The following is a 21644-nucleotide window of genomic DNA, read 5'->3' on the forward strand; positions in this document are numbered from 1 at the left end:
TATTACACTCTATAACTTTTATACATAATGCAACTTTTGATCCTTCTAATAATTTCACATTTTAAAACACATCTGAATAGTAACTTTCTCTGAAACAATTTTCCAAATCTCAACAGGTTTAGAATTGAAGCACTGTGAATCTATAGCATGGAATCAATAAATATTCTATCAGAACATTTCTAAATTTGATCTTTAAAATTTTAATCACATAGTTACATATCAAATCACTTAGGTAAGTAAACCTTGTTTTGTGTTACTTGGTAATCCAGATATCTACTACAGGTAGTCTGACACTAGTAGAGCCTTAAAACATATATGGCAGATGAATAAAAGTTCTATGATGTGTCTGAGGATTTTTTCATTGTTTTACAGGTAAACTACTTTATTCTCTGAAATCTGCATCAATGAAAGAACAGATGGAACATAGGAACAATGTAACTTACTTTGTCCTCTTGGGCCTCACACAAAATCCAAAGGAACAGAAAGTACTTTTTGTTATATTCCTGTTCTTTTACATTTTGACCATGCTGGGGAACCTGCTCATTGTCCTAACTGTAACCTTCAGTAAGACCCTGGACTCTCCATTGTACTTCTTTCTTGCTAACTTATCATTTTTGGATATCATTTATTCATCAATCATTTCCCCAAAATTGATTTCAAATTTGTTCTTAGGAGAAGTTATCATATCTTTCAAGTTTTGCATGTTACTGCTTTTTGCAGAACACCTTGTAGGTGGGTCAGAGATTTGTCTTTTTTTGGTGATGGCTTATGATCTTTATGTGGCCATCTGTAAGCCTTTGCATTATTTGATTATCATGAAGCCATGGGTGTGTGTGGTGCTGCTGGTAGTTTCCTGGGTTGGAGGTTTTCTGCATTCAGTAATTCAGCTTCGCACTATTTATGGGCTCCCATTCTGTGGCCCCAATGTCATTGACCACTTTATGTGTGACATGTATCCCTTATTGCAACTTGTCTGTGTTGACACCTATGTCACTGGCCTCTTAGTGATCGCCAGTAGGGGACTGATGTGCTCTATTGTGTTTCTGCTCTTACTTGTGTCTTATGCTGTCATCTTCCACTCTCTGAAGAACCTGAGTCAAGAAGGGAGGCGGAAAGCTCTCTCCACCTGTGGCTCCCACATCACAGTGGTTGTCTTCTTCTTTGTCCCCTGTATTTTCATGTATGCAAGACCAGTGAAGACTTTCCCCATTGACAAGTCATTGACTGTGTTTTACACAGTCATAAATCCCATGTTGAACCCCTTTATCTATACCCTGAGAAACTCAGAAATGACAAATGCTATGAGGAAACTTTGGAAAATAAATCACATAAGGTAGGAATCATTGAGTCTCCCACTACAAAGAGAAACATTTCACTATTTAACTGTCTCTTTAGGATACATTATTCATTTCAAACTTAAAACCGATACTAATTTAATAAGGGATTTTTGTTAAGCAAAAAAATGTTATTGTCAGACTTTTAATTTATTCTTTAATTAAGAATAATTAAGAATATTCTTTAATTAAGAATAAATTAAAAGTCTGACAATAACATATTTCCCCAGTGTATTTTTCATTCTGTAGTGTCTTGTTTATCAAGGCACCTAGGAATTTGTGGTGCACATATACTATGAAGTCAATAGAAATATGCAATCTATTTATTAATAAAATTTGTATAGTATTACAACAATATTTATTTAATTTTCACTGTATTTTTAGTAACTATGTTGTCATTTCTCATTTTTTAATTTTTATACTTTTTTCTATTAAAGTAGTTTAAGTGCTATATGTGTTTTATTTTCATTTTATTTTACTAGCATTACATTAATAATTTTAGTTCAGTAGTTTTAGTTTTTAAAACAAATATGGATAAATAATAACTATGTATATTACAATGGAGCCCTTGCAAGATGATATATATGAAAAAAAGATAGGATGAATTCCTCACCAGCATCTCCCAGTTCTGTTCCCAGATGCAGGTACTGTGTTTCTATGGTTCTTCAAGTTAAGAGAGCTTATCATTTGCACAACCTGGGTGAACTTGGTGGATCTTATGCTAAATGATATAAGCTGGACATAGAAGACAAATACTGCAAGATGTCATTTATATGTGAACACTAAATCTTCACACTTACAGAAACATATAGAAGAATGATAGTTGTCATGGCTGGAAAGTGGGAAATGAGATATGTTGGTCCAAGAGTAGCAAGTTTCATATACAAGTGAAATAATTCTGGAGTTGATAGCATGGTAGCTATTATGACTTTTGCTGTATTGTATACTTCTGATAAGTTTTGACCTATCACAAAACGATTAAAGAAAACTTTAGTCGTGTGACATCATGGGTGTGTTAATTATAGTCATCATTTTACAATGTATGCATATATCAAAAAATCATGTTTTAAACCCAAAACATGCATGATTCTTATTTGTCAGATATCAGTAGAACTGAAAAAAATTAAAAAACAAAGATGATACTACTATTACTACTAATATATGATTACTATTCTATGTGGTTCACTATTTTTTGCAGTTCTTTTTGCCTATAAGTTCTATTTTACTAGAGATTCACAGTTGGATTGTTATGTTTCAAAATTATTAGGATTTCCATTTCTCTTTGTTTTTATGTCATCAACTTTATAAAGATTATACTCATTGGGTGGTTCCTTTTCAAATTTAGGTGTTGCTTCTTTCTTTTTTCTTGGTTTTCCTGCTATATTCTTTGGTCATTTTCATGATCCTAGCATTTCTTTCTTTTCAAATTCTAACACTGCTAATGAATTTCTTTTGGTGAGCCTGATGGATTGCTACATCCATTAAAATGTGAAATAATGGGATACATCACAATTTGTTTTTATTGAAATTATAAATTCAAAATTGTACATTCTTCTAAATATGTTTGCATTTATTTAGAAGATTAATAATTTGCAGTTATTTAGGAGATTAATAACTTTTACCCTTATACATATTAATGTGATCAATTGTTATATAGGATTTTATTGTACTAAACTATCTTAGCATTTGTAGAATAAATTATGTTAAGGTTACATACATTGTTTTCTAATATCAAAGGATTCTTATGGCTCTTTTCAAAGGTATTTTACATTGATTTTTATAATTTAAGATTATATATATATATATATATATATATATGTATATATATATATATATATATATATATATACACACACACACACACATATATTCATTCAACACTATTTTGGAATATTATATACCATAATTTTGATCATATTTCAAAAATTCACCCCAATATTTATGATTCCTATATTATGATTACTATAATTTTCAAGTACAGCATTTAAGGTTAGCACCATTGACTCACTTTTCTATATATTTTACTTTTACTTTTTATTATTTGTTTCTCTCTAGAATGTAATATACTGATTAATCCTTGGATCCTCTAATTGTGCTGCCCACAGTAAATAATTGTTGAAAGAGTGCTGTATAGAGATACTTTTATCATTTAAAATAATTTATATTTTTTAAATATTTATTTTTTAGTTTTTTTAGGTTGACACAATATCTTTATTTTATTTTTATGTGGTGCTGAGAATCAAACCCAGTGCCTCACGCATGCTAGGCGAACGCAGTACCACTTGAGCCACATCCCAGTCCTAAAATAATTTATAATCTGAGACAACTTAAATAGCATTTGGTTGATATTCTCTTTGACATTTATGAATAACAATCACACCCAGCATTTATAAAATGCTTTTCCTTTTCATGGCTTTGTCTATGTATCTTCTGTGGGTTTCTTTATGTAACATTCCAAGTATTAATTCCTCCAATAACATCATGAGGTGGGTACTCTTATTGGACCCATTTTACAGGTCCACAAGCAAGGGCTCCTAGGAGTTGAAAATCCTGTGAAAGGTTATGATCATAGATTGTTTAGACCAAATCTAAGAAGTGTAGTATATGCACAGGTGTGGCAAGTTTTGTAATCTGGTAATGACAAAGCTTTCAGACCTATTTACATATATTGAGTAAGCATCCATTGTTTCTGTTATTTTTTGTGGTGTTTTAGTTCTGGTATTTTTCATATATAGTTGTTTGTTTAAAAATATATTAAGTGTGACATATTTTCAAACTCAGATAAAAGTTGGAAGACATTCTGGGACACTTCCCCCAGATTCCCCAAGTATTGAAATTACTTTACATTCACTTGTAACTTTCTTTACTATCTTTTTGTATCAGTAAAAAAACTGTATATATATCATTATATGTGTGCATATATCATTATATTCGTACATATATCATTACAGACATATCAATATCATTTTTTATTGTTCATTTCTCTTGGTCACTTATTTTTATAGACTTATTGATAGTTTTTTCTTAAAAGCTGATGAGTGAATTACAGATATGATGATCCTTTTTTCTTAAGATACTAAGCTTTTCCAAAAATAAAGATGGTTATTGAATCACCACATCACAGTGCAAAATTAAGAGACAATACTATTATACAATCCACACAGCTTATTGCCACCTCACCAACTGTCCCAACTACAACCTCTTTGTGGCAAAAGAAAATACAAGGTTACACATTGCATTGTTTTAATTTTTTAAATTTTTATGTATTCTGATTAGTTATACATGACAATGACATGCATTTTAATACATTATACTAAATGGAGTATAACTTCTCATTGTTCTGATTATACATAATGTAGAATCCCACCTGTTGTGCTATCACATATGTACATAGGATAATGATATCTAATTCATTCTACTAACCTTCACACCCCACCTCCTCTTCTCCCTTTGCTCCCCTCTGCATAGTTCAAAATACAGCTATTATTCCCCAGCTATAATTCACCCCTATTGTGAATTAGCATCTGTATATCAGAGAAAATATTTGGCCTTTGGTTTTGGGAATTGGTTTATATCTTTTTGCTTGATATTCTGCACCTCCATACATCTCCCAGAAAATACCATAATTTCATTCTTCTTTAAGTCTGAGTATATTCTGTTGTGTATATGTACACATTGTCTTTATCCATTCACCTGTTGAAGGCCATCTAGGTTGGTTCCATAGTTTGTCTGTGTGAATTGAGCTACTATAAATATTGTTGTGGCTATGTCACTGTTGTATTCTGATTTTAAGACCTTTGGGTATAAACTGAGGAGTGGGATAGCTGTGTCAAATGATAGGTCCATTCCAAGTTATCTGAGGAATTTCCATATTGCTTTCCAGAGTGGTTGCACCAATTTACAATCTCACCAGCAATGTAGGAGTGAGTGTACCCTTTTCCCCACAGTCTTACCAACATTTATTGTTGCTTGTATTCTTGATAATTTAAAAAAAAACTTATTTTTTTAGTTGTTTTGGGGCACAATATCTTTATTTTATTTATTTATTTATTTTTATGTGGTTCTGAGGCTTGAACCCAGGGTCTTGAACGTGTTAGCCAAGTGCTCTGCCACTGAGCCACAACCCCAGCCCCGTATTCTTGATAATTGCCATTCTGATTATAGTGAGATGAAATCCTAGAGTAGTTTTGACTTGCATTTCTCTAATTGCTAGAGATGTTGAGCATTTTTTTTCATAAATTTGTTGATTAATTGTATTTCTTCTTCTGGGAAGTGTCTGTTCAGTTTCTTAGCCCATTTATTGATTTTGGTTTATTTATTTTTTTGGTGTTGAGTTTTCTGAATTCTTTATATATGCTGGAGATTAATTTTCTATATGAGGTGCATGTGGTAAAGATTTCCTCCCATTCTGTAAGCTTTCTCTTCATGTCATCGATTGTTTTCTTTACTGAGAAGAAGCTTTTTAATTTGAATCCATCTCATTTATTGATTTTTTATTTTACTTCTTGTGCTTTGGGAGTATGGTTAAGGAAGTCAGATCTTAGGCAGACATGGTGAAGATTTGTGCCTATTTTTTTTCTATTGGACCCAGAGTCTCTGTTCTAACTCTACGTCTTTGATCCACTTTGACTTGAGTTTTGTGCAAGGTGAGAGATGATAGTTTAATTTCATTTTGTTACATATGGATTTCCAATTTTCCCAGCATTATTTGTTGAAGAGGCTATCTTATCCCCAGTGGATGTTTTTGGTGCCTTTGTCTAGTATGAGATAACTGTATTTATGTCAGCTTGTCTCTGTGTCTTCTATTCTGTATCATTGGTCAACCTGCTATTTTAGTGCCAATACCATGTCATTTTGTATTATAGTTTAAGGTATTGTGATGCCTCCTGTTTCACTTTTCTTGCTAAGGATTGCTTTTCCTATTCTGGGTCTCTTATTTTTCAAATGAATTTAATGATTACTTGTTCTAGTTCTAAGAAGGATGTCATTGGGATTTTAATAGAAAACACATTAAAGCTATATAATGCTTTTGGGAGTGTGGCCATTTTGCAATATTAATTCTGCCTATCCAAGGGCATGGGAGATCTTTCCATCTTCTAAGGTCTTCTCCAATTTCTTTCTTTAGTGTCTTATAGTTATCATTGTAGAGGTCTTTCACCTCTTTCGTTAAGTTGATTTCCAAGTATTTTATTTTGTGAATAGTGTAGTTTTCCTAGTTTTTAAAGTTTTCCACCTTTAGTGGATTCATCTCTGATATATAGGAACACATTTGATTTATGGGTGTTGATTTTATATCCTACCATATTGCTGAATTCATCCATTAGTTTTAGAAATTTTCTGGTGGGATTTTTTGGAACTTTTAAATATAGAATCATGATATCAGCAAATAGTGATAATTTGAATTCATCTTTTTCTATTCATATTCCTTTAATTTCTTTCTCCTGTCTAATTGCTGTAGCTAGAGTTTCCAAGTCTCTGTTGAATAAAAGTAGTGATAGAGGGCATCTTCTTGTTCTAGTTTTAGAGGGAATGCTTTTAATTTTTCTTCATTTAGAATGATGATGGCCTTGGGTTTAGCCTAGATAGCTTTTACAATGTTGACGTATGTTCCAACTATCTAATTTTTCTAGTATTTTCAACATGAAGGGATGCTATATTTTGACAAGGACTTTTTGCACATCTGTTCAGATGATCAGATGATTCTTGTCTTTAAGTCTTTTGATGTGATGAATTATGTTTATTGATGTCCATATGGTGAACCAAACTTGCATACCTGAGATCAACCCACTTGATCATGGTGCACCTTTTTAATATTTTTATGTGATTTGCCAGAATTTTATAGAAAATTTTTTTCATCTATGTTCATCATGAATATTGGTATGAACTTCTCATTCCTTGATGTGTCTTTGTCTGGTGTTGGTATCTGGGTGATACCAGCCTCATAGAATGAGTTTGAAAGGGTCACCTCCTTTTCTATGTCATAGAACACTTTGAGAAGTATTGGTGTGAATTTTTCTTTAAAGATCTTGTTGAACTTGTCTGAGAATTCATCAGGTCCTGGTCTTGTCTTTATTGGTAGGCTTTTGATGGTATCTTCTATTTAATTGCTTGAAATTGATCTGTTTAAATTGTGCATGTCTTCCTGAATCAGTTTGGGTAGTTCATATGTCTCTAGAAATTTGTTGATGTCTTCAAGATTTTCTATTTTATTACAGTGATTTTCAAAATATTTTCTAAGTAAATTTTCAAAATAGTTTCTAACTATTTTCTGTATTTTAGTACTATCTATTGTGATATTTCCTTTTTCATCACAAATTTTAATAATTTGAGTTTTCTCTTTCTCTTCATTAGCTTAGCTAAGGGTTTATCAATTTTATTTAATTTTCCAAAGAACCAACTTTTTTGTCAATTGTTTGAATTGTTACTTTTGTTTCAATTTCATTAATTTCCCTTCTGATTTTAATTATTTGCTGTCTTCTGCTTTTGGTGTTGATTTGTTACTCTTTTTTTAAGGGCTTTGAGATGTAATGTTAGGTCATTTATTTGTTGACTTTTTCTTCTTTTAGTTAATGAGCTCAATGCAATGAACTTCCCTCTTAACACTGCCTTCATAATGTCCCAGAGATTTTTTTTGTATCACTATTCCCATTTTCCTCCAAGTATTTTTTTGTTTCATCCTGCTTTTTTTCTGCTACCCATTCATCATTCAATAGCATATTATTTAGTCTCCAGGTGTTAGTATAGCTTCTATTTTTATTTTATCATTGATATATAATTTCATTTTATTCTGATCTAATAGAATGTAGTGGCATTTCTATCTATTTTTTTTATTTGCTAACAGCAGGTCTGTGGCATAATATATGGTCTATTTGAGAGTAGGATCTATGTGCTGCTGAGAAGAAAATTTATTCACTCATTTATTAATAAAATATTCTATATGTGTTCATTAAGTCTAAATTATTGATTGTATTATTTAGTACCATAGTTTCTTTGTTTAGTTTTCAGTTGGAAGCTCTATCCCATAGTGAGAGAGATGTGTTCAAGTCACCCAGTTTTATTGTGTCATGGTCTATTTGACTCTTGAAATTAAGAAGGATTTGTTTTGTATACATAGACACTTTACTGTTCAGGACATAAATGTTTATGACTGTTATGTCTTTTTGATGTTCAATTTGCTTAAGAAGTATGAAATGTTATTCTTTATCTTTGCTGACTAACTTTGGCTTGAAGGTCACTTTCTCTGCTATGAGGATGGAAACCCCTGCTTGTTTACATGGTCCATGTGAGTGATATGTTTTTTCCCATCTTTTCACCTTTGGTCTCTGGATTTTGTGGCCTATGAGGTTGGTGTCTTGGAGACAGCATATTGTTGGACATTGTTTTGTAATCCAATCTGCCAGTTTAGGCCATTTACATTCAGGGTTATTATTGAGATGTGATTTGTATTACCATTCATTTTGTTTTATTTCTGGTTTTTAATTTAACTTAGTTTCTCCTTTGATTGTCTTTTCCTGTAGTATTGTTCCTCCCTTTTCTGGTTTTCCCATTTTTTGTTTGTTTCTTTTCTTCACATAGAATATTTTGCTGAGGTTGTCCTGTAGTGCATGCTTTCTGGTTGTGAATTCTTTTAACTTTTGTTGATTATGGAAGGTTTTTTCTTTCATGTTTGAGTCTGAAGCTTAAAATGGTGGATATAAAATTCTTGGTTTACATCTCTTTTAAAACTTGTTATATGTTGTTCCAATACTTCTTAGCTTTGAGGGTCTGGGTTGAGAAACCACCTGAGATACAAATTGATTAGCCCCTTTATGTATCTTATACTTTTATCTTGTGGCTTTTAAAATTCTATCCTTATTCTGTGTTAATCATTCTCATTATAATGTGACATGGTGTGGGTTTGTTTCAAATTTGTACATTTAGGGTCATGTAAGCTTCTTGTAGTTGATTTTCCATTTCACTCTTCAGGTGTAGGAAATTTTCTGATATTATATCATTAAAAAGATTGTGCATTCCTGTGGTTTGTATCTCTGTGCTTTAATCTATCCTGAAAAATATTAATTTGGCCTCCTCATGTTATCCCATAATTCTTGGAAATTATGTTCATGGTTTATTAAGATCTTCTTTGTATGGACAAATTTAATTTTCAAGATTATATATTTTGTCTTCATTGCCTGAGGCTGTGTCCTCCAAGTTATCTAGTCTGTTGGGGATACTTTTCATTGAAGTTCTAATTTGGTTTATTAATTCCTTCCTTTTGAGAATTTCTGCTTGATTTCTTTTCATAATCTCTCTTTATTGGAGTGATCTTTCCTCTTCTGAAACTTAATCTCTGACTTCACTCCTTACATCATCCTTTATGTCATGAATCAATTTTATTATGTACATTCTTAAGTCCTTCTCTGACATTTCTTCCACTATGTTGTCAATAGATTCTATATTGGAGCCTCTTGGTTTGTTAGGGACATTTTGTTCCCTTGTTTTCTTGTGTTGTTCATGTATCTTCCCATCTAGCAGTGTTGAAGTGAGGTAGTATAGTTTCAACCCTCTAGACTTATGGTGTACCTGAATATTTCCAGTACCTTGCCTTTAAGGACGGGATCAATATTAACAACACTCAATGCAAACAATATATAGCCTTAAACCAAATAGCACATATTAAAATGTCAAGAATTTCTCTCCCAAATGATCCTGAGAGCTGAGCACCAGGACATGTGCACCTGTCCCAGAAAGCTGTTCTGTATCAGGCGTATGAGGACCACACACTTAGAGCTGTGGGCTAGTATGCAGCTGCAAGTTCTGGGCTCTCTAGGTGATTGGGGAGCCACTGGGTCCTGTTGGGTGCCAGACTGATGCCAGACCTGGCAGGACCAGGGTATCAATGGATTCCAGACTGGGGAAGGAGTATGGTACCAGGGACTGGGTTCGTGCTGGGACCAGGCTGGTGACTAGGCCCAGCAAGTATTGGCTTTTGTGGGCCCTCAGAACCCACTGGGGGCTGGACTAGCTGACTGGTGAACCAAGACCAAAATGCTATCACACCTTCATCCAACCCTCTCACCAGCTGTGGCCAGCACCATCCATCCATCATAGCATTCAGGATCCACAGAGCTGTGGAAAATCTGGCTCTTTGTCACCTCTGTAGCAAGATGGTGGCCAACAGCACACCCAGCAGGAATACCCCAGGGGCAAGAAAACCCATAGGTACCCTGATAATGACCTCCAGGACCTGACCATTGTCCCAAGATAGAGGTAGCTAAATTCAGAAAAGGAGGAGCGGCAGTGGGCCCACACATTGCGTTTTCCTGCCAAAAGTAAAGCATAGATTTTTTTCATGTGAAACATCACTGAGCCTGTATTTTTTTCTGGATCCAAGTATCTTTAAGTTGTTTTTCAGGACATGCCTCCCAGGCTCACTCAAGGTCACCTTGAAACCAGCATTTAAGAATGGACTCAGGCAACAGAAGACCACGTGGCCATATTATAAACCTTTTTGGGTGTGTGATAAGCTTATAATCTTCCACATGTCTCATGATAAAAACCTTACCTGGAAAAGTATCATATCATGCTACCTATGAAGAGGCTAGATGACTATACAGGCCTGCACAAAAGAACCCTAAAACGTCCCTATCTACTCTTCAAAGACTTGCAGAGTACTTGGCAGTGTTTGATGAAAGGTCCTTTGTGCTCTTGTTTAGGTTTCATACTGTTTCTTCAGGTTGAGTTTCAGGTTACGCCTTTGGCAGGAGGTTTTGCATGTGATTCTGAATTTCTCTTAGATACCACACCTGTGATCAACACTGTGGTCTATGCAGTTACTTGCAATGCCATGTTTATTCACTGGGCTATGATGGCATCTTCATTTGTGAATGCTTACTCTTGAAAAGCCAGTTTTGAGCTAACTTTGAGTAGGCTCTAAAGGCACTTCCTTAAAACAACTTGCAGATAATTTGTTTTTCAGGAAATAGCTGAGCACAGTGGTGCACACCTGTAATCCCAGTAGCTCAGGAGGCAGAGGCAGGAGGATTATAAATTTAAAACCAGCCTCAGCAATTTAGAACCTCAACAAGGTAGAAAAACCCATCTCTGCTGCAGTCTGAGTGGGCACAAAATAACAGAGCCACCACACAGCCTTGTAGATTCAAACAGCAACTCTTTATTCCCGAACGCTCACTGGCACTCTACATGCATGTTCTGGGAAAATACACCCTCCACCAGGATCTGCGTACCAGATACCCTCTGAATCCCGGGAGAACTCAACGGGAACTCAAGGAGCAGGTGCCTGAGGCAGCAGGATATGCCCTATTCCCAGCAGGATCCACCCTAAACCCGGATCCACCCTAATCCCTGAGCAAGGTCACCTTTCAACCAAAACTCTCAAACATTCATGCAATGTCACTGCAAATGACCTGGGTCCAAGGCAAGCCCATTTCCACAATGGAGAGTCCTCCCTCTAAGCAACATTGGGTAGGCTGACAAGGAAATTGCCACGCGTCATTTCTACTTGGCTATGGCTCTCAGCACATCTCAAATTAAATAATAATAATAATAATTTTTAAAAAGTTTGGGGATGTGTGTCTTAGCATTAGCTGGTTTAATTGATTCTCCAGTTGTTAACAAGAGAGAGAGAGAGAGAGAGAGAGAGAGAGAGAGAGAGAGAGAGAGAAAATTAGATTTATGTAACTCTGTTCCTTCTAAAAATATGAACAAATAATTTTTAAGGGATGGGTCTACCCATATTTGAGCATCCCGGGTTTTAACATTGTATGTAGTTTCTACTGGTGATTGCCTGCAAAAACATCAAAGGGTCTCCTCCAACAGAAAAAGCAGAAGGCGAAACTTATATGTAGGGAGTTTGTGGTCAGTGCTGAAGGCTGCAGAGGGAGGTACTGTAGGCATTGGGAGAGGCTGAAGGCAGAAGGACCCATGTGATGATGTCCTCTTCCCTCAGCTCACATGGTTCAGGATGCCAGTCTTCTCACTGCCTGCTCCCAGGATATTAAGGACATCCTTAATGACTAGAATTCCATTTGTGTCCCCAGGTATTTTTGTTCTGGCATGAAGACTCACATAAAGAGGAGGAATATTCCTTTTAGAATGACTTAGAGAAAAAATCATTGATTTTAGTGATTTGCTATTGAACATGGTATTGAATTTGAGTTTAAAATTCATTCTTTTACTTTATAAATATATATAAGTGTTTTTCAGAAAATTATATAGCAGTAACCAATTATACTTAATAACTTATTAAAATTAACTTATGGTTTTTCTTTAGGACTTACTTATGAGTATAATTAAAATTTCCAACATTCAATCATACTTATTTTGGCATGTTAATTTGGACCATGATGGGAAAACACAGAGAAATTTACACTCATATCTATGACAAGCTAATAAGCCAGAGACAAATAAATAATTATTTTGAACATATTTAATAATAGAATAGAAAACAATTAATGGGAAACATTGAGAGATGGATATAAACAATTTTATCTATTGGTTACTCCCTGCTTCTGTTTACAACTGTAAATACATATGCACCTAATTCTTGACTACCTAAATATTCAAAAGAAATATTAGATATGAAGGGAGAAACAAACTCTAATCAAATAATACATGAGGACTTACATTGCCCACTTTTCATTAATGGATAGATGATATAGACAGAAAATCAACCAAGAAACCTCAGACTTAAACTACACTATAGACGAAGTAGAGCTAACAGATATTTGCAGAGCATTTCATGCAAGAGCTTCAGAATATGTGTTATTTTCATCAGCACACAGAGCATTTTCCAGGATAGATAATGTGTCAGTCCACACAATATATATCCACAGATTTTTAAAATATCAACATTATGTCATATATCTTCTCTGAGTATAACAAAATAAGAAGTCAACAACAAACAGAACCATGGAAGTTTTGCAAAAGCATGGAAATTAATCAACCATACCCTGAAACAACAAACGCATTAATGAAATATAAAAAGGAAGGGAAAAACTTCTTGAAACCCCAAAAATGATAGAGAACATATGCAAACATACAACATGGGAAAAAAGCAGCTCTAAGAGAAAAGTTAGAGCAGCTCAGTGTGAGAACACTTGCCTGGCATATGCAAGGCCCTGGGTTGGATCCCCAGCCATGAAGACAAAAATGGAACAAGGAAAGTTATATCAATGAAAAATTGAATTATGTCAAATAACAAAAATTACAGCATGAAAAAATATAATAAGTATTTTTAAAAGTCTGACAAAATAAAATTTTTAAAAGTTAGATAAAAAGCTAACACAATTTTAGCTAGCCAAAGTAAAAACAAAGAAGAGTCAAATAAATAATATCAGAGATGAAAAAGTAAGCATTACAACTGACACCATGGAAATATGAAAGACCAGTAGTGATTCTTATAAAAAAGTACACACCAACAAATTGCAAACAAGTAGAAGATATAGATAAATTCCTGTGCACGTGTAATACCAAGATTGAAATGTGAAGAAACAGATCTAACTAAAAAAAACATGGAGTACCAAAATTCAATCAGTGATAAAATTCACACAAGAAAGAAAATTAAATCCCAGGACTGGATAGCTCAATTGTATAATTATATCAAACTTTTTTTGGAGGGAAGGTGGGTTACTGAGGGTTGAACCCAGGGATGCTTAACCACTGAGTTATATTGCCAGACATTTTTATTTTATTTTTTTTTTAATTTTGAGACAGGCCTGCACCAAGTTACTTAGGACCTCACTAAGTTACTGAGGCTGACCTTGAATTTGCAATCCTCCTGCCTCAGCCTCCTGAGTGACTGGGATTACAGGTATGTGCCATTGCACCTGGCTTTACCAATCTTTTAAGGAAGAACAAATGTCAACTGCTCTCTATTCCAAAAATGTAAAAGGAAGATAATTCTTCAAACTCATTCTATGAGACCAGCATTACCCTGGAATTTGGATTTTTTTTTCTCTTCAAATTAGTTGTATTTTCAGAACCTTTGACAGTCAGCTACTCTTTTGTGGCAAGATCTGAGTCCTAGTCCTCTGGGGATTGTTCAAGGGAAGCAACCTATTCAGGAGAGATTTTCATTTGAATTCATTCCAAATATGCTAACAGGCTAATCTATTAGAAATAGAGATGATATAAAAAGGTCGTAGCTGCTTTCTGCACATTTAAGTGGAAGAATTATTTTCCTCTTAGAATGATCCAAGAGATTTCTGAAAACTCAAATTCTCTTCAAGCTGGAAACATGTCTTTCATTATCATCTAGCCCTTTGTATCTCATTTTCTTGTTATAGTCATGGCTGCTTAGAGAAGTTTCCAGAAGATCTCTGTTTTCTGGGATGAGATTGTGCTGATATGGGGAACCTGTCTTAATTAGGAAGGTAGAACCCTTAGGAAGATGCTTTTGATCTTCACGAAGAGACAGGAATTCAGTCTCTACCTATGTGAAAACTCCATCATGGGCTTTTTAATGAGGTTACATCTCAGTCTTTGCTCTGGTAGGTAAAGTGCTGGATAACTAGGCATGAATTATCTTAAACACTCTGACTCAAGTCCTTTTGTTTTCTTCACAAAAATTCTCTAAAATAGATAAAAATACATAAAATTAATCTTAGTGTTGTTTGACTTTTTGGTTAATTGTGCCATCAAATAATGGATTCAGCCAAGTTAATTTTCACTAATTAGATCATTTTTATGGATATGTTATGATTATACAGAATAGTGAGATTGTAACATATTTGTTAATGCATATAACATAATTTGACTAATTTCATTTCCAAGTACTGTCCTTTTCCTCCCTTCTTCCTGCCCTCACTTTCCTCAATTGTACTAGTCTCCCTTTTATTTTCATGAGATCCTTTTTCTTAAAAATATGTGTTTTTTTTTTTTTGTTTGTTTGTTTTTTGCCAGCTTCTACATATGAGAGACAACATATGACCCTTGACCCTTGAGTTTGGGTTATATTGCTCAACATGATGCTCTCCAGTTCCATTCCTTTTGCTGCAAATGTAATTTGTTCATGTTTTCATGTAGTTTTGTAAACATAGCATATTATTTTCTATGAAGCCATTTTCCCAGGAGGTGAGAATATTTAACTACATTTTTTGCAGTAAATACTGACATTTTAAAATGTTTTTGTATGTAAGGTATTCACTTGGATACATTCACATTTCTCTGAGAGACTGAGATAATGGAGATCACTGGAAACACATTTGCTGTAGCCACTTGGTACTATTCATGGATCCACTGATTACCATATATTAGAATGTGTTCTAGAAAGAATCATGGGTACATGTGGCACTGCAGGCACCCTCAGTGAACAAAGCATTCATTTTAAGAGCAAGGACAAGACCCAAGATGTAAGTTCATGGAACTACTGAAAATGAATACTTATTGAGAATCCTGTTATCTACTGAAATATAACAAATGTCCTATAGTTCATGTATTCTCAAAGGAGGTAACTGAATTGGGAAAAACAAGTTGGCAAACAGAATTTAATTAAAATATACCAAGTATATTTGGTTTAATGTTACAGACTGATTAATATTTATTTTTCATTTGCCAAACAACAATTGATATGTGTCACAAGTACAAAATATAATTCAATGTATTTATTACTTTAATTTATGGGATATTACATTTTACATGATATGTAAATAAAAAAGGATACATTTTTAGAACATTTGGATTAATGAATTTAAAATTGTACATCATACCAAGCATATTAGAATGAAAGGGAACAAATGTCTTTTATTTCCTGGAAGATCATAGGGGCTTTTTATGTTTTGTGTGTTTATTGAAATTATTCTAGCAAACATGGCAGTACATGTAAATGAAGAAATCCATGCTCATGGAAGTACCTCATCTCCTGTCACCTGGATTTTTAAAATTGTTATAGTAAAGAATTATACACAATGATTTTAAATTATAGGAGTAGCATTTTAAAGAGCCATTTCTTTAAAATTGCATCAAATTATTTTTATGGTAGAGTGTTAATTTTAAGGTTTAAATGGAAAATATAGTAATGTTAGTTTTTCAGTGTTTATCGCATATAATCTTTTGCAACTTAAACTATACCTTGATTTATAAAGCATAGTTTTATCATTTACATAATGTATATTGTATAATTTGTGCACTCTGCTTTTACTGTATGGTCTATAATTTATCCTAGTGAAATCTTATATTGACAATGAACAAGAATAAATACACTAAACATTTAATAAATAAGATGTGAAAAAGAAAATTAAACGTAGACTATTTTATTTCCTGTGTTCTTCAACAGATATGCCTTTATCAATCTGTAGCTTTGGTATCCACAGAACTCATGAATCATAAAGAAGCAGGAATGTGAATAAAACGTGTAGAAGGTTCATCACAGCTGATTTCTAGAAGGCTCATCTGTACAAGATCTCCCCACTACCGAATCCATGTGAGCAGCGTCCTCTCACTTGCTTTCTGTCTATATATGCTTCTGCACAAGTAAATATTTCTAGTACTTACAAACAATGAAACAGGTAATATCTTGGACATGCAGTTTTACCTTTTGTCCCTGTATGTGTTCATAAATTATAGGAATACTGTTCTTTAAATCCTGGACTCTGTCAATAAATTTTATTTGATTGATACAGATTCTAATTTATTTTGATGCAATGCTCACAGTGAAATTTTGAGGAATGTTATAATGGTGCCTAACAACACTGACTTTAAGTACTTACATGTAATAAAACACCCCAAAAGGTAGGTTTATGGGTATCCCTATGCTAAAAATGATGAAACAGAGACTCAGGGAGGTGTATTAGTTTCACATGCTCACCTGGATAGCAAGTGGATGCAACTAAGATTGCTCCAGAATCTACATTATTCATCATGGTGCTCTGTTTTCTCTCCATGGGTGTCTTGGGTCCTATGTTGATAACCATTGAATGAGAAATCTAGAGTCATTGTTTAGTCACAATAGTTATCAGATCCTATTTACTACTGGCCAGCACTTTTGAACAGTGATATCCTTGGGGATTTTTTTTTTCATTATGCAAATCTTAAAATGGAAAATATGTAAAAATAATAGAAAAGGTAGAGTCAAAACATTTATAGTGTTGTAGTTGGATGGGAAAAAAATTCTGATTTCATGTAGTTCAGTCTTTTCATTTTTCAATGAGAAATGGAGACATATTTGTAATTGCATTAATAAAATGACAAAAACTCATGCTTTCTCATGCTAAGTATGGACTTTTCCCTCAAGTATGCTGCCTTTTGGAATCAACACAATGAAGTTATATTTGTGAGCACCTCTGTACTAAAAAACACTAGGTATGAACCAGTGCTCCACTGTCTCTACTTTTCGGTTTCCATTTTCTTCCTTTCTTTACACCCAGCTCACTCTCAAGAGTACTGGAAACAATATATTTTCAGGTGATGCAGTAGTTAGTGATGGTGACACTAAAGGGTCAGAGTAAGTCTGTAATCATCTTGGGCGAGATAGCACTGGAATAAAGAAAATCAGGGTAGTGTATGTAAGTGTACTAAGAATTTAGCAGACGCCAGGATAAAAGGGATAGAATTATTGCTCCTGAAAATTTTGACATTCAGAGCCCAATGATGTCATTGGTACAGGGGGAAATGTGCTCTGATTTTTGTAGTTGATACAGTTTAAGTCCAGTTTTTAAATTTAACGAGAATTGTATGAAGATTGATTGTCATTGAGACATGCACAGTGGGTGTCTAAAAGATCACTATCAGAGTTTTGAGCTAGATTCTCCAGAAAAGGTAATATTTTGGGAGCTACACAGATTATATTGTAAAGGTATTCCCCATAAAAGTGATCAATTTAAAGAACTGACTCTATATAACTTTTTATATTTAAGGTTTATGCCACCACTACAAAATCAGAATCTTGAAAGCAGGAATTCTTTTCCTGTTCATTTTTGGTGACTTCTGTGCCAAGAAGAAAGGTGATTGAAGAGAGATATTAAATGTATGAAAATAGTGGCTCCTTTGTCTGCTCTTCTCCATAGAAACCCACTGAGATCTTAAGATAGAACCTCTAACTCATGAGTCCAGCAAAATCATCCAAAGGGAAATTCAATTGTCAATGGAAGGTATATTGGGCTTCTTGAAAGAAGACCTTAACCAATGCTTGCTAAATGTTGACAGTGTGTTTGCCACTGCAGAAGACAGAAAGATGAAGATGTGCTCTATGACAGAGGGCACTCATGGTCCTTTTCACACTTTCAGGCAGGTCCTCTTCTCCTGAGCTCTCATCTCTGAGAGAAGCTTCATGGTAAAGTAAATGGGACAGAATAACAATGTCACTGAATTTGTACTCCTGGGCCTCACCCAGGACCCTGATGGACAAAAGGCATTATTTGCCATGTTTTTAATCATCTACATTGTGACGATGGTGGGCAACCTGCTCATTGTGGTGACTGTCATTGCCAGCCCTTCCTTGCATTCCCCGATGTACATCTTCCTTGCCTATCTGTCACTCATGGATGCTCTTTATTCCAGTGCTATCTCGCCCAAGATGATTACAGACTTACTCTGTGATAAAAAGACGATTTCCTTCCCAGCATGCATGGGCCAGCTCTTCGCAGATCACCTATTTGGGGGTGCTGAGGTCTTCCTTCTGGTGGTGATGGCCTATGATCGCTATGTGGCCATCTGTAAGCCACTGCACTACTTGAGCATCATGAACTGGCAGGTTTGCATCTTCCTGTTGGTGGTGGCCTGGGCAGGAGGTTTTGTACACTCTGTGGTTCAGCTTGCCTTTGTGTACAATCTCCCCTTCTGTGGTCCAAATGTCATTAACCACTTCATGTGTGACATGTACCCATTATTGGAACTTGCATGCACTGACACCTACTTTATAGGTCTCACTGTGGTTGCCAATGGGGGAGCAATCTGTATGGTCATTTTTATCCTTCTCCTAATTTCCTATGGGTTCATCCTAAACTCCCTTAAAACCTACAGCCTGGAAGGGAGGCGCAAAGCCCTGTCCACCTGCATCTCCCACATCACAGTGGTTGTCCTCTTTTTTGCTCCCTGTATTTTCATTTATGTTAGACCTGTTTCCACCTTTCCTATTGATAAACCCATAAGTGTGGTGTTTACAGTTATCACTCCCATGTTGAACCCTCTAATATACACCTTGAGAAATGCAGAGATGAAAAATGCTATGAAAAAAACTCTGGTGTAAGAGGTTAACCACAGGTAAAATAAGAATGGACCCCCCCACACACTGAATCCTTTAGATACTCATTCTGAAACAAGACATAGGTGGTGAATTCTAACAAAAGTTGATGTGGTCAACTCAATGTATTCTCTAGAGATGCTTCTTTTAATGTATAATCATCAGAGAGTAGAATAAATTATCTTTGGATGTAGGATCAAATTTGAAAAGAATTAGGGATGATGAATAAAAGGTATGGGTGTTTGTTTCATTATAAGTAAAAATAAAATGAAGATAGCCTTAAAACTCATTTTTTTTTCAATTTATATTGAAAGAAGACTTTAAATAAAGTGTTTTTTTTAATTTGAAAACTTTTTATCATACAAATTAAAGAGAAAGCAATTCAGCTAATACATAAATTTCTGGAGTCAAAAGAGTAATTCTTAAATTTTAATTTTGATTATTCTATCTGTATGACATATTTCTGTATATATATATATATATATGTATATATATATATGTATATATATATATATATATATATATTCTTTTAAGATTAATTCTTTTATAATTAATTTTCTTTGGGGGTCAATGTCTATGAATAGTTTATGATATTTGGACTGCAATTTTATTTATTCAAGACATTAGCAGTGAATGAATTTGTCAGTGGGGATGTCAGTGATGAAAACAAATATATTTGAATTCTTGTTTATAAAGCAGGTATTTTGTTTTAGAAAAACTTACAATCCAGGTTGTAAACATTTTTATCATTCTCTGTACTAGTAATCCTGCTCAGTTTTACCACTCTTCAAAAAATAGGTAAGGCTTCTTATTTTGTCTTGATGATGCTGAAGATGCTATTATTAAAGAAATGATACTTTGCATAAGCCTCTGTCCCTTAAAACTTGTATTCAATTTAAATATTTATAGACTTAAAGTTATTTGTTATTGTATAAATGAAATTTTATTTACAATTTTGTGCAAAAACCCAGCTTTCCTCTTGGAACATCACAAAGAAGATAGGATTGCTTTCATTGCAATTTAGATCATCATGTATGTTCTATAAGAGATTTCTAATTGAAAGAAATCCTTTAATTTTCTAAAGGATGTTCATGCACTGAGTTTCACAGGTAATTGTGAGTTTTTTTTCCCCTAATGCTGCATTTTAAATTGTACTCCTACCTCAGTGTATGACACTTGCACTGTTCTTGGTCCTCACCAATTGCACCTGGTGATGTGAATTGTTTGGGTTTAAGACTGTGAGCTCTTTGTGATTTTAGTTTGCAATCCATATTGTTACTGAAGCTGAACATATTTACATTTGGAGAATATCCATTTTTTTCTAGTGTTCTATGAAATGTGTATTCATGTTTTTTTGCTAAATTTGCACATTGTTTTTCCATTATTTTTAAATTGTTGAAGCCCTTTAGGAATCCTGTGTACAAAGTATGTATTGATTATATGTATTGTGAACTCTCCATTTTTGTTTTATATTTTTTTACAGTAGTATCATTTAATTTGATGAGGGGGAACTTTTTAATCCTTTTTGTTTTTATTTTAATATATTTTATTCATTGTCAAGCTAACAAATAAAAATTGTATAACTTATAAAATGAAGTTTATTGTTTTGAACTATGTACACTTGTAGAGTGAGTGGTTCAATCAGGAATTTCTTATATAATTAGCATTTCTGCAGTGAGAACACTTACAGTCTACTTTTTCAGCCATTTTCAATAACATGCTTTTATTAACTATGATCACCATATTGTATAATAGGGCTCTTGAACTTATCTCTCTGAAAATATCTATCCCTTGACCAGCATCTCCCCATCTCCCATTCTGCTATTTCTGAATTCAGCCTTTTAGATTCCACATATAAACACTAAATCACAGTGTTTGTAATTGTGCACCTGACTTGTTTCACTTAATATAATGTTCCGCAGGTTCACCTATGTGACCATATATGAAAGAATGTCCTGTTTTATGGCTGACTACTATTTCCTTGTGCATTTACTATTTCTTTACCCACACATCCATCCACTGATATACACTTTGCTTGATTGCATGTGTTTTCTATTTTCAATACTATTGCAGTGAAAATAGATGGGTGTGGAGAGTGGTGACAGTGTCTAGGAGACCAGTGTCTAAGACTG

At 34.0% G+C, this 21644-nt stretch overlaps 2 protein-coding genes across 2 annotated transcripts; both read left to right on the forward strand.

Annotated features, from left to right (window-relative positions):
* Positions 1–416: 416 nt before the first annotated feature.
* LOC124078365 (olfactory receptor 4A47-like) lies at positions 417–1337 on the forward strand. The gene has a single exon (XM_046423118.1). The coding sequence runs from the start codon at positions 417–419 to the stop codon at positions 1335–1337; it is 921 nt and encodes a 306-aa protein (XP_046279074.1).
* A 17275-nt stretch (positions 1338–18612) lies between these two features.
* Positions 18613–19518, forward strand: LOC124078358 (olfactory receptor 4A5-like). The gene has a single exon (XM_046423112.1). The coding sequence runs from the start codon at positions 18613–18615 to the stop codon at positions 19516–19518; it is 906 nt and encodes a 301-aa protein (XP_046279068.1).
* Positions 19519–21644: the final 2126 nt, after the last annotated feature.

This window comes from Marmota monax, unplaced genomic scaffold, assembly GCF_021218885.2.
Source record: "Marmota monax isolate L192 unplaced genomic scaffold, Marmota_monax_Labrador192_F-V1.1 WCK01_AAM20220418_F8-fsc00441, whole genome shotgun sequence".
Lineage (NCBI taxonomy): Eukaryota > Metazoa > Chordata > Mammalia > Rodentia > Sciuridae > Marmota > Marmota monax.

Excerpts from the sequence above, each read along its gene's own strand:
- LOC124078365 (XM_046423118.1), top strand. The coding sequence starts at position 417 with ATGGAACATAGGAACAATGTAACTTACTTTGTCCTCTTGGGCCTCACA.
- LOC124078358 (XM_046423112.1), top strand. The coding sequence starts at position 18,613 with ATGGGACAGAATAACAATGTCACTGAATTTGTACTCCTGGGCCTCACC.